The sequence below is a fragment of the Ipomoea triloba genome, chromosome 1, assembly GCF_003576645.1.
Source record: "Ipomoea triloba cultivar NCNSP0323 chromosome 1, ASM357664v1".
In the NCBI taxonomy this organism is placed as follows: Eukaryota; Viridiplantae; Streptophyta; class Magnoliopsida; order Solanales; family Convolvulaceae; genus Ipomoea; species Ipomoea triloba.
In genome coordinates, this window is record NC_044916.1 from 32,355,612 (window position 1) to 32,369,600 (window position 13,989).

General features: G+C 34.1%; 3 protein-coding genes across 3 annotated transcripts in view; all 3 read left to right on the forward strand.

Annotated features, from left to right (window-relative positions):
- Positions 1 to 1,381, forward strand: part of LOC116010990 — a 3,509-nt gene extending 2,128 nt beyond the window's left edge. Inside the window, exon 2 of the mRNA XM_031250505.1 lies at positions 675 to 1,381. Within this exon, the coding sequence (XP_031106365.1) occupies positions 675 to 1,278 (604 nt within the window). The 3' untranslated portion in view covers positions 1,279 to 1,381. The remainder of the gene's footprint in view (positions 1 to 674) is intronic.
- A 4,006-nt stretch (positions 1,382 to 5,387) lies between these two features.
- LOC116026929 (protein IQ-DOMAIN 14-like) lies at positions 5,388 to 9,930 on the forward strand. Its single transcript, XM_031268359.1, has 6 exons — positions 5,388 to 5,742; positions 6,843 to 6,943; positions 7,286 to 7,798; positions 7,993 to 8,226; positions 8,474 to 8,605; positions 8,991 to 9,930. The coding sequence occupies exons 2-6, from the start codon at positions 6,866 to 6,868 to the stop codon at positions 9,711 to 9,713; spliced, it is 1,680 nt and encodes a 559-aa protein (XP_031124219.1). The 5' UTR covers positions 5,388 to 5,742; positions 6,843 to 6,865; the 3' UTR covers positions 9,714 to 9,930.
- Positions 9,931 to 10,777: 847 nt separating this feature from the next.
- On the forward strand, positions 10,778 to 12,703 carry LOC116016941 (probable prefoldin subunit 2). Its single transcript, XM_031257412.1, has 2 exons — positions 10,778 to 10,908; positions 12,011 to 12,703. The coding sequence occupies exon 2, from the start codon at positions 12,021 to 12,023 to the stop codon at positions 12,468 to 12,470; it is 450 nt and encodes a 149-aa protein (XP_031113272.1). The 5' UTR covers positions 10,778 to 10,908; positions 12,011 to 12,020; the 3' UTR covers positions 12,471 to 12,703.
- Positions 12,704 to 13,989: the final 1,286 nt, after the last annotated feature.

Genomic DNA, 13,989 nt, shown 5'->3' on the forward strand with positions numbered 1-13,989 from the left:
ATATATATATATATATATATATATATATATATATATATATATATATATATATATATATTTATATATTATTAATGTTATATTTTTAATTTTTTTAATCTAGGAAATTACTAATTATATTTTTAAATATTTATTTGAACAATTTTGTTACTATGGATAAAAATAATAACGTTGAAAATTTTGATGTGGGTGAAACTATATAATAAAAATAATTTTATGATATATTATAACATGTTTTATAAGAAAATTATAAATGATAAGAATCGAAATCATTGAAAGTTTGTAAAGATGTATTCAATTTTAGAATTTAAATGACTTTTGTAAACTTTTTTAAAATAAAAAAGTTAATAAAAGTTTATGAATTTCTTTTATATAATGTTACAAAGTTTACAAAAGTTTTGAACGACTGTATGAAGTCAATAAAAGTTTATTAAAATCTATCATTTTAAAAGTTTTTAAAGGTCTACAAAAGTCGTGATTGAATGGTGCCCTTATTTCCTAGCCTAGAATACAATTTGATTTCACATTTGGTTTATTCTCCGACCAAACCTTGTTTTTATTAATGTGACAGTATGATATTAATTAATTACTTTCACATTTTCATCACGTCTAGTGTAACGAGATGCGGTAGAGTTGAAGGTATGAAAATTAATTTAAGTTGTTACATATATATATAGGAAAGCTTGGTACCAAAGAGCAATGGAGATGGCCCTTTTGTGCAAAACCATTGCATCAAAGCCAAGTGAAATCCCCACAACCAGAAACACTACTAAAATCTGGAAACCAGCTGATCAGATTTCCAACAATAAGCACAAGGTAAGAAAATGCAGCATATTAAGTGTGACAACTTCCCTCACTAGAGTCTGCCTATGCGTCCCAATTTCTTCCTACACTTACGCGCCGGTCCTCCAAGCCGACGTACTTTCATCATCAACCTCAACCAGCAGGACTAGCATCTACCTAAGACCCAAGCCCCCACCACCAACCCCCCACCAAACACTCCTCCTCGGTGCCACGATTGCCTTGGAGGGGAGGAGAGTTTTTCGCGGGAAATCGTTGAGGGATGATGTTCTTATGAGGAGGTTTGTGATTGAAGAAGAGGCAATGTGGCAAGTTAGGAGGAGGAATGAGATGGAAGTTATTAGGAGAAGATATGGCATTAGGAGCAGGAAACAACTTGGTCCTAGTCCTCTTAGTAAAATGGTTTTAGCTGAACCTGAACCTGAGCCTAAGCATGAGCCTGTGAGTTTAAGAGGTTGGAATGTATACTCTCTTACTTAAAATCTTGATGTTGATATTTTACTATGGCCCACATAAAATAATAACTTGTCATCAGTGATCGTCACATCAGAAAATAAAAGTGATAGAGTAAGAATTGGAAGTACATGTAGTATAACTCTTATATATATTAATTCTTATGATCGGCCACCTACCTTGTACTTATTACTTGCGTAGCTTTAGCTTATGCCTTTGTTGTTTGGGTGCATATACGTACTTTTTGTCCATCATTTACTTCTACAAAATGTCAATTTTCAAATAATTAAAGTAATAGATACACATTCGGTACTCGATCAATTAATATGTTATATTTATTAAATCAAATGGAGAGAGAAAATGACGATTTTTATCTTTTTATATTATCAGAAAATAATACTTATTATCATCGATTATACTATCGTCACTTAATTGCCAGTAGAATGACTTTTATCAGCCATTAATAATTGTATGTTAAGTGGCTTTTTAACCCAACTCTAACATAACTTAAGGACAAAAAATACTTCACAAACAATTAAGAGATGAAAAGTAGCACAAAAATTTTATCATTTTTTTTCTTAATTATATAATTATACCTTTTTGTCAAATTATATATTAGAGGTAAACTACACTACTACTAGGAAGATCGGACCTTATGCAATGGACTTGGTCAAGGAAATGTTGGTATGAGTTGTGAGAGTATGTGAAATTATTTTTGTTTTTATGATAAGGTTAAAAAGAATTTAAATAATTTTATATACATTGCGTAGTGATACAAAATTAACATTACAGCCTAGGTGTTATTTGTAGTACTTGAATATGTTGGAATATAGTATCATTTTAGATTAGAGTAATTATTTAGCTTAGAAGCCACTCTTAAAAAAATGGTATGCGTGGATAGCTCACATTGCTTAATCAAGGGTGGTGGTTGTCTAATCAAAATCAATTATAATGCCTTCCAACTATATCATATATCCTATATCTACACCTACAATCCTAAATGTTTCTTTTACCAAATATTCTTCACGTCAACTAATTAACTCGTGATAAATATTAATATTTACTAATTTTGTGAATTAAATCAAATAATATCAGGTCGTTTAAAACAAATTTTGATTTCTTATCATTGATACAACCGTGTTGTCTATTCCATAAAAAAAAAAAGTATAATTGTTCTACTTTTTTATACAAAACATTAAATTTTATTACAAATGAATATAAGTGTGTGATAAATGTATTCAAAATGCATACTGTTGCATTGTCGCAATACATACCATGTTGTTTGATTCTGGCACTATTACACTTATGATTATTCAAAATCTAGAAGGAATGATTGAGTAATTTTCACTATTCAAAAGATTTTTTAAAATTTGTGTGTATAATTAATAATCATATTCTTTAATTTTCATCATGTTTGACATTGTTAATACTAAATATACAAACCTGAAAAAGTATGAGAATTATAGATTTTAGTATTAAGTTTGTATAGTAAAATTGGTGATAATTACTAAAATGCGACCATATATTTTTTTTAAATTTGATCTGATCCGTCCAATTTCTCAACTAAGGACTTGTTCTCATTTAATCCAATACACACACACAGGGAGGCGAGGGGGGATGATCATATGAGAACAAGCTTAGCTCTTATGAAAAATTAAGAATCAATCTCAATCTTACATATAAAAAAAATCACATGATTATTATGAAATTAAAAAAATAATATGATGACATTTTTGTAACTATCGTGAACTTTACCGTGCCACTTTTAACACTATACAGTAGACTCTGGTCCACCATATAATTTGCTATAATGGTGGGTATATATACTACAAGAATATATATAAAGATATTAAAGTATGAATATGCAATAAGAAGTGTGACTATTTTTTTTTTAATTAAACCCTTGAAAGACACAATAATAACACACGTTTTCTAAAAGCAAACATACATGTCTAGAAACAATTTTAATTCCATATGGAAATGATTACCAAACATTTTGAGTGACGATGTGTTCCAAACCAATCATTATTTTGTACATCATATTATCAAATAACGTAGCCAATGACCTTGTAGTATAGTGACATCAAACCCTTCCCTTTATACGGGAGGTGATGAGTTTGAGCCTCAGTGGAGTTAGTATAGTAGTTATGAACAGATATTGCAAAGAATGTATATTCAACAATATATACTTTTTCTTTTGAAATAAATAATATATACTTTTAATATATTAAAAATGTACATTATATTCAAAAAAAATATACTCCGTATTATTTTGTATAATGTACCTTCATTATTCAAATAATAATATACTTTTAATATATTAAAAATATATTTTTTGTTATAGTCGACGTATTACTATGTTTGCCGTTCCAAACATATAACATTTATCCGCCCTAAAAGGCCCTGCGTACATATCATCGCTATGGAATTGAAGGAAGATGCTTCATAACTTGAATGTGCAGTAAAAGGCAGATGAGAGAAACATAGATACAGGAATCTCCGTGCGGGCAATGAATGGCATCATATCAACACCCAACCAACATGTCCTGGGATTGGGACCACTACTTCTAACAACAAACTAACATGCTGACCCATTTTTGACCGTTTCTCATAAAACTAAAAAGAGAAAATGAGGATGTCGTTCAACCAAAATATGGAAATATTACTAAATAATTTGAGCCCATCCAACACCACTTCGTTGGTTGCCACTGTACGTACCAAGATACCATACCCTCCCTGACTACTGCTGGAATTTAGAACGAGGTTTTCTATCTCGTCATAAACTCTGTTGGACGGAGACCGGTAAGGATCAAGTCGAACATCATGTGGTTAGGGAAATTGTTGAACGGAGGCCAGTAAAGGGCTAAGTCCAACACTCTGACTCTTTAAAATGTATTGCGGTATAAGAAAATAAAGTTATGTCTTCGTTACTAGCTATAGCTTTTGACATAGTGACAAACTTTTGATCGAGCAGTTAAGACGGGTGCTAAGAGATGAGATTGTTGGATGGAGGCCGGTAAAGGACCAAGTGCGGCAGTCTAGCTTGATCCTAACAAACACAATAAATTTTATATAAAAAGTTAAATTCAATTAAATCTTATTTGGAGTTTGAAAGACAAATTTTCAAAGTTTATAGGCAAATTATACTATATACAACGGATAAATGTTTTTTTTTTAATATACTAAAGGTTTTTTTCTTTTTTTTTTTGTGTATTGAATATTCAATATTTAGTAGTATACCAAATAATGAACTTTCAATACAAAAAAAAACATCTAATATATTAAAAATAAAACATATGTCATTACCTCACGGGTACCATGGTCTATGATATAATGATAGAAGTTTATACCTTCAGGCTTTAGTTATATACTAGAGAATATGATAATGAAAATAGATTTCTCTATAATTACTTGTCATCAAAATATCTCTCATCCGGCCTCTCTCTAAGACATGTAACCACCAAAGGCTACCTTTCTTCTTACCTTTTTCTTTCTCTTGTCACAAGCAATGAAATTCCATTAATGACTTTTAGTAAAACGTTTACTCTACTCAACGAGTTTTTACATAAAAACGAAACTTATATTTATTTTCTTAATGTCACTGCATGTGATTTCTAGTGAGTTGTGTTATACTTCTACTATTAAACACCCCTTTTTAGGCCAAAATATTCTAGCAGGTAATATTAGACCTCTACCATTAAACACCCTTTTAGGAGCAAAACTACATAAATAAGGCATTAAGCGTGTGAAACTTTCCAAATCAGTTGAGGGATAAAATAATAAATGCATAATCTATGTACAATCCCACCAAATACCTAAGAGATGGAAATGAATGTCGTTCTCAAATGATCCAATGGATAGTGAACCTAACACTAACACTAACAGGTGGTTTAGAGTAATGAATGGTGGGAATTGTTGTTAGAGCTATAAAATCAAAAGAGAAAAAAAAAAAAAAAAAGAATAGAATAGTCTTCTTGTTGAAGTAAAGTTGGTTGAAGCAGTCCAAGTGGCATTGAGTAATAAAGTGGGCAACCCTGCACTGCAGGCCCCCCACCCCCTACCTTTCATCATCAATGATCATTTTACACCCATAAAGAAGAAATTATAAAAACTCTAAAAAGGTGAAAGTTAGGAGAATGGGAAAAAGAGGGGTAATAATAGCAGACATAAAACAAATAAGAAAAATATAGCCTTGCAAGCATCAAAGAATCAAATTCAAGGAAGAAAAGAAAGAAAAAGGTAGTTAGCCAATTTTGAACCCAGGAATTTCTAAAGGTGCCATGCTAACATTGAATACCAGTGCTAGCAAAGCACAGGTCGGTTAGAAAGAGAAAGGGAAAAAAAAAAAAAAGAATTCTTGAGAGAGAGAGAGAGAGAGAAAGAAAGAAAGAAAGAAAGAGGGAGACAGAAAACTGAGTTGAATTGTGCTTTTGGGTTGATTGCAGCTTTCTTCAAAGGGTTATGGAAGATGGGCAAAAAAACACTTGAGAGGTGCATATAAATCTTGCTTATTAGTGATTTAATTGTAAATTATGTTCTTGGGATCATGCATGTTATGAGTTCTTAATTATGTAAGTCAGCTTTTTTTTTTTTCCTGATCTTTGGTGGGAAATTCCATGCTTTTCCTTTCATGGGCAAGATTATATTTTTGTTGAAGCAATTCTTCTTGTTTCCTTAATCTTAACCTCCCCTCTCTGTGGCTGTTGTGTGAAATTTTTTGGCTCTGTAACTTCTGTTTGTTTTTTCCTCTCTTTCTGTAAGTCCAACTATTTCCTGTTTCTCTCTGTTAAACTCTTAATATTGACAGGGAACTAAAGACAAAAATATCTTGCAGCATTTATTCAGAGAGTAAATGAATTATTTCTTATTATTAATTTCTCTATCAACTCCTAGGCTCCAGAGCTCCTTTCACCCTCTCCCCGTCTTCTCTGTTATTTGTTCTTGGGTGGGTGAATCAAGATCAAACATGTACAGCAAAGTTAGTAATACCCATTTCTTTTACTAGGTTTTTCTTGCAGAAATTTATAGGCTTTATTTGTGTGTGTCTGTGTATATAATAACAGAGTTGATCTGAAAATTATGATGCTCTAATGTTTCTTGAAGGTTGAATTTTGTTTTAACAGTTACCTATTTTCCTAATTTATGGTAGTTATAATTATATCCTGTTTTCTACCATTTTCACTATTATAAATTTATAATCCCCAACCATATAGAAGGGGTTGGGTGGGTGGGTGGGTGGGGAGCAGAATATAAAAAGGCCTGGGAATCATGGTGTTCAAGGTTAGTGAACTCAACCTTAGCGTGCTCCTATTTTTTTGATCTCATAGTTAACAGGAAAAGTTAACGGTTTTCTTTGTTCAGGCATAATGGATTTCGTCTTCTTTAGTATTCCAACAGCTTATGATTTAGGAAAAATAGGATTTGTTTTGCTTCATACTGTAATTTTATGATTTTATAATCCTTGTTCGTGTTAATGTGTTTTAGCTTCTTCTGTTCAGATTTTGTATTGAACTTGTTATGTTTTAAGATCTAATATAGCAGCAGAAAATATGATTGAATTGTTGATAAATATACTTTTATTATCGTTCCAGGGTGAAATACTAATGCAAGGAACATGGGTAAGAAAGGCAGTTGGTTTTCTGCCATCAAAAGAGTTTTCACACCCAACACTTCCAAGGATAAGCAAATTCATGTAAGTATAGGAGGATTACCCTGTTAGAACCAATCTCTCTCTTGCATTAACTAAATGAATCTTTTAAATGGAATAAGATTATTACCTTAAACAACATTAAAGCTGCTAGCTGATGTTGTTGTTTGGCTCGATCTTCACCCTTCTCACATAAAGGGAAGCGTTTTCTTGATAGACAGGATTGTTTACTCGTCATAGAAATCTGTAAATTTTGAGGAAACCCCTTGCTCTGATAATCTTGAAAATGCTTCCATTCTGTCTAAACAATACAGATGAGCATTTATATGTATGATCTCGATCTCTGCTGCTACCTTTCGATTACCCTAGTGTTTTAAAATTTTTCAGGCATCAGAGAAGAAAAATTCTAAGGAAAAGAAGGGAAGAGTGCTAAAACATGGAGAGAGCAAATCATTTATTCCACTCTTCAGAGAACCGAGCAGTATTGAGAAGATATTGGGGGAGGCGGATGAGCAGAGACTACTTATTCCTCTCTCCTCTGAACAGCCCAGATTTTCATCTGGGAGGCCAGCCTCTCCACGGATCATTTCACCAAGAGCTACTTCTCCCCGGGATTATTCTCGTAGACCTGTTTCTCCAAGGTACTCTCCTCCTAGGGTCACCTCTCCAAGGGCCGCTTCTCTAAGAGTTTCCTCACCGCGGGCTGCTTCTCTAAGAGTTACCAGTCCACGAGCTGCTTCTCCAAGGGTTACGTCTCCACGAGCTGCTTCTCCGAGGGCCGCTTCTTCTAAGTCAAACCAGCACCGCAAAGAAGTGAACTACGTCCATAGACCAGAACCAACTTTACAAGTGCTTCATGTCTCAGCTACCACGATCCAAGCAGCCTTTAGGGGTTATATGGTAATCTTCTACTTAACTAATACTTTGGAGTGCACCATGCCCTTAAAGTAAAAGGAACAAATATGCACACTTTTAAAATTCCTTTTGGTAATTGCTGATACAATTAAAAATTTTCCCATTAAAGAAGTTGAAAAATGGGATGGGAAGGGAAATATGTAAATGAACTGTTATGCTGCCTATTTGGCATTTGACAGGCAAGGAGGAGTTTCAGAGCTTTGAGGGGTTTAGTGAGGCTTCAAGGAGTGGTGAGGGGCAATAATGTAAAGAAGCAAACCGTGAACGCCATGAAACAAATGCAGCTTTTGGTTAGGGTTCAAACGCAAATTCAGTCTCGAAGGATCCAAATGTTGGAAAACCAGGCGCTCCAATCCCAAGCTTTAAAGAATGACAAGGATGGTGAGAGCACCCTGAGCAAATGGACCCAACTGGTAACTTTCCATATACGTTACCTAGTATAGTATTTTAAATCTCCATTCTAATTAGTAATATTCACTTATATGGACCGAGTGACACACATCAAAGTCACCCATGTCATTTATTTGATTGATGGCTCTTTGGTAGAGATCTTTTATCTTTCTTTGTCGGGTGTTTTGATTAACATTAGTAGCCACTAGCCATTACATTACAAAATTGACTTTTCCCTGGCACTAGCTAACAAGGTTTTGTTCGGTTTAGACTGAGGCAGGTAACCACGAAAATTGGGATGATAGCACACTAACCAAAGATGAAATTGAAGAAAGGTGGAGAAGAAAAGTGGAGGCAGTTATCAAGAGGGAGCGAGCCATGGCTTACGCATATTCTCATCAGGTACAGTAGGCTGTAGATTTCTAGTGAGAAAGGTTATATATAGAAGTGCAAAAGTTTCTCTTTTCAAATCATCCTGGGAATTGATTGCCTGCCTTCTAGAAGTTTGATGGAACTAATTGACCCGGGGTATGAGGGTAAAATAGTAAAAAAATAATTGTAGTAATATTTCATAGATTAATGCTAGACATTGTTCTTCAAATCTTATAAGCTTGGTTCACATATATTTTAATATAATTAATATTAGCTTTCACTACCGGCTACCCTGTAGAACATGCATGATACATAGATATCAATAGTTGCTTTTGGTGTTTTGGTTCACAGATTTAATATAGAAATTTATCTTGGCCTGTTTTATATGCTTATAAAATTCTTTAAGCTTTTCCAGTTGTGGAAAGGCAATCCTAAGTCGGCATTAGACATCCGATCCAGTGGATACCCGTGGTGGTGGAACTGGCTAGAACGCCAGCTGCCTTCAGCAGCAGCAGCAGCCAATCCTTCAGAAAACCAGTCTGCTGTGAAAAATGTCCACTTAACACCACCTAGGCCGATATCCGAGCGCAAACCACCTAGTCCTCGACTTCCAGCTCCCAGCTTCAAACCCCAAAACAGTGGATACGACAATCACGAAGCAGGTACACCAACATCCACCAAGTCTGCAGTTCCCGTGAGGGGCAAACAGTTCAGCACTCCTGGCAGAACAACGCCTCCCAGCTCGAGTTTAGCCAAATTGATGCAACCTAGAGGCAGTGGCATTATTCGTTCCCCTTTCGACTTCCCCTTGAAGGACGACGACAGCCTAACTAGCTGCCCTCCATTCTCGGTTCCAAGTTACATGGCGCCTACTGCCTCTGCCAAGGCCAAAGTAAGAGCGAGTAGCAACCCGAGGGAGAGAAGTAGTGCTGCAGGAACACCTACAAATGACTCAAAGCGGAGGTTTTCGTTTCCCTTGACCCCGAATATCGCGTCTTTCAAGTGGAACCGAGGGTCCAGCAAAGATCCTACTCCTCAAAGGGAAACAGAGAAGCAAGCAGGAGATGGAGTGAGTGTGGATTCAACTGTTTCTATGCCAGCTATAGTTGGGAGGAAACCATTTAACAGATTTGTGTGATTGCATTTCTTTTTCTTTTTCTTGTTATGTAATTCTTTTTTGTTAACATCTGTATTAACCATTTTGAGGTTGCTTTGTGTCTTTTCATGTATACCTACCTACCTACTTGAGTGTGTATTTATTTGGTGATATATGTTATGTTGATGTATACAATAATAAAGACAGTAGGAAATGGTGTTTCAAATGCAGAAAAAGTATTATATTTGGCCCAGCCAAATAACTGGTAATATCACTATGGTGTTTAGGCATGATGGATTTGGGAAGGATATAATGGTGGAAAATTGTTTAGGGAAAGTAAAGGGACATTTATGTCCATATTTAAGTAGAGGGGATAAAGTGGAAGTATCAGTAAATACAATCGTTATACTATGAATTAGGGTTCACAATGTATCGTAGACCCTGATCCTATACGATGTGGTTTATGGACATAACATTTTAAAAATTAAATAGAATTGTTTGTTTATACACGTTGTTTTTGTTGACAATTCCGATTTTGGTTAATGTTTTTTTTTTTTTTTTTTTATAAAAACAAATTCATTGTCTACTTCATCTCATTTCTCTATATACTCAGCAACAAGTTCTCTCTACACCATGATGTATGTTTACTCAACTACCGTCATGTATTAAGTACTCCGTATTTATAATATTATAAGTAGATGAGCTTCCGAATGTCACTATCGTCGTGCTTCCACCGTACCTATCGTTGCCAAACAGACATTATCAGCGATTCAGCGGCATCGTCTTCCTTAACCAACGATGGCTCTCTTCCTCGTCTCCATATATGTAGTCATGGCTACTTTCAACTTTTTTTTTTTTTTTATAATAATAATCTTATCTTTTTTCACTTCAAGATCTGAAGACGAAGAAAGCAACCATGACTGCATTCAAAGGGTTTTTTTAATCTTTTAATTTAAAATTTTAAAATTAAATATTAATTTTTATCTGTTTATTAAAAATAAAAAAGAATGAATAAAACGTCAACGACCACGTAGAATGTTACTTAAAGTTATGAGGTTTAATTAACTTCTTGTATAAAATTCAGGGACTTATTTGAAAATTCTCCAAAATTTTAATTATACAATATTAGGCTAAACCGGTGAGCCCTAGAACCCCACACGCATCGTCTTCATTCTTCAACTCCTCTTGACAGAATATCGCATCACGACGACGCTGCGAGGTTGGACGCCGGAAACTGGTGAGTGTCTTTCTTTATTATTTAACCTTTGCTTTCGGGTTAGGGGCTTAGGGCGACGGCGGCTGTGGCGGAGATCTGCGGACTCTTGCGGCCGCTGTGGCGGAGAGCTGCAGCTGGCCGGCTGCGGTGCCCGATAGTATGTGAATTTGAAAATTGTTTTATACCATGTAAAATAATTCGACTACAATTATAAGAAAAATAGTTCATATTGAAATAGCATAATATGTGTCCAATTTTCCCCAAATCTCTTTCCAACGTTTAGACATGAATATACATACTATGGATGAAACTATGATAGTGTCAGCAACTTTCATAGTTTCATTGGCTGCAATAATTTTTGCTGTTCTGTCCCTACTGTGTACTGAAGTACTAAAGCAATAGAAGGTTATTTGGTAATGCAGACAAGAGGAGAGAAAATTTTATTATAATTTATATTTGGTGGATTCCATACTTTTGTAGATTAGTGTTTCAACTTACAAACATGTTCCTTTGTGCATTTATGTTGAACAAAAATGTGTCTTTCCAATGCAAACTATTCTTGTTTTGTAAAAATATGGCTATTTGGTGTGAATATGTGATAGTGAATCCAAGTATGTATGTCAAACCAAACAGAACCAAATCCCAGCAATTGAACTGAACTACAATGTTAAACGGAATGGTTTTAACCGAACAGAAAACCAAAATGTCCATTCTTAATCAGTATAGTCAAAGAATCAAAAGGAGTAACTTAGTTCAACAAACAAAGACCACACAATATTAGCCTGACCAAATACATAATGTAGAATGCAATAGTAATGGTGTGTTAAACAGAGTTTCTGGTTTGAGCTCACATTATCCTTTGCATTGTCATATAGGATAAGATAATGTAGAAGCAGCACACATTCTGTCATTTGAATTCAAAATGAAAACCTGGGATTGACTTTCTTCCAGCATATACCCACCCAGTTCAAAGTTCATATTGTGAAATTTGATGTGAAGTGTGTGGGTTTGAAGTCCGATCCTGTCTGTGACAAATTAAATTTGTTTCATTTGCCAGTAGTCTGGAATTCTAACATGAATATGAAGATCAGATCCATGAATAACTCTATGTTGCCTGTTTCAGTAATACATACATGGCTGCAAAAGCTGAAAATGTGAAGGAACCAATTAATGAGCAAGCGGTTGCGAGCATATATGGTAATTTAAGATCTGAGATGAACCAAATTTATTCTAAAATCACCGAACTGGAGATGGAAGTTGGTGAACACAGTCTCGTGATGAATGCTATACAGCCACTTGATCCGTCAAGGCGGTGCTACAGGTTGATTGGAGGTGTTCTTGTTGAGAGAAGCATCAAAGAAGTGTTGCCCGCTGTTCAGCGCAATAAGGAGGGGATTGAGGAATTGATTGCTCGGCTCAACGAAGCCTTGGAGAAGAAGAAAAAAGAAATTTCTGAGTTCGAGACAAAGTACAAAATAAGGATCCGAAAATCAGAGAATGAAGTGCAGGATGAGAGTGGCCGGAAGGAAGGGTCTGCGCAGGGAGTACTTGTTGGTCCTGCTGCTGGTGCAAATGAAGAATAGATCAATACTGTTATTAAAAACTATTTCCATTTTTTTGGGTGTTTTGTGTGCTAAAATCAGATTTTAGCAAGATGTATCTGTAACCTTGCTTTTTATTTGTTTCTTTAATGTTGTGTTTTAGGCCATATCTTTAATTCTGACATTTTGGTTTCACATATAATTTTAGGACGTGTTTGGCTCATGCGTTTATACACTAAGAATGAGAATCAAAATCATAGTTAGTGTTTGGTTTAGCCAAATCTGTTCAATTATATCAAATAACAAGTTGATCTCTTCCTCATTAGGTGACGCCTACATGGATTATTAAATTAAACATATTTTTTTATTATCTTTTTTAAATTATCTTGACACTTTTTACATGAGTCTCTTCTCACTTAGCTTGAATATTCTCATATATATATATATATATATATATATATATATATATATATATATATATATATATATATATATATACAAACACATTTAAATTAAACTAGTTGTGATAGTTTTTGTTAAACATGGCCAGCTATCTACTGCATTAGTCATTGTGACTTTTTTTCGTTAAACATTGGCAGCTATGTACTACATTAGTCATTGTGACATATGTAATGACTAATGTAGTACACTTGTTTTTTGGGCATTGCTTATTTGCTTTTTTTTCTTTTTTTTTTTTTTTTTTTTTTGGTGCCATAACTTGACAGCCATTGTAGGCAATAATTTATTTAATTTAATCAATTAATACTACACTTATTCTCAATTTTTTTTCTTTTTACAGCATGACATATTCCAGTTCATTTAGCCAAAAAATAACGAAAATTTAGTGAAAACAGACTCATATAAAAAGTGCCAAGTTAATTTAAAAAGATAATTAAAAAATATGTTTAATTTTTTGTTTTGAGAAAAAAATATGTTTAATTTAATAATTCACATAGGTGCCACCGTGCGCGAGGTAATCTATTGAAGAAAGGATCAACCTCCTAATTGGTATAATTGAACAAATTTAGTTAGTTAAGAGATGTAATTACACATTTTTTTTTAGTTCAATGGTTTGATTGTATTTTTGTGTTTAGTTCAATGGTCAATTTGAACATTTTTCCTATGTATTATAATATGTAAGAAAAATTTTAGTTTTTGTCCCTAAATTATATGGTAATCATAGAATTCGTCTTCGAGTATTGATCATATTCACTTTTCGTCCTTAAATTATCATTTTGCATTGCAGTGTGACGCCAGCTCTACCCCAAACACAGGAAACATCGCTTGGCGCATGGTTACGTTGCATGTGCTGTTTGAATATGCTGCTAGAAACCAAGCATTTGACACTTCAATTAGGGTCATACACTACTGAACATGATCAATTAGCATATGATAGGTCAAGGTTTTATATTTAGGGTCATAGAAAAGAAGCCCATTAATCCAAATTGATAAGTGGAATAGTTTGAGCAAGCATTTGACGGTTGTTATACCACGTATTAGGTTCCACCTTACAAGGTGAACTTTGGTATTAAATTGTGTATTTTTCGTATTGAAATTTTGA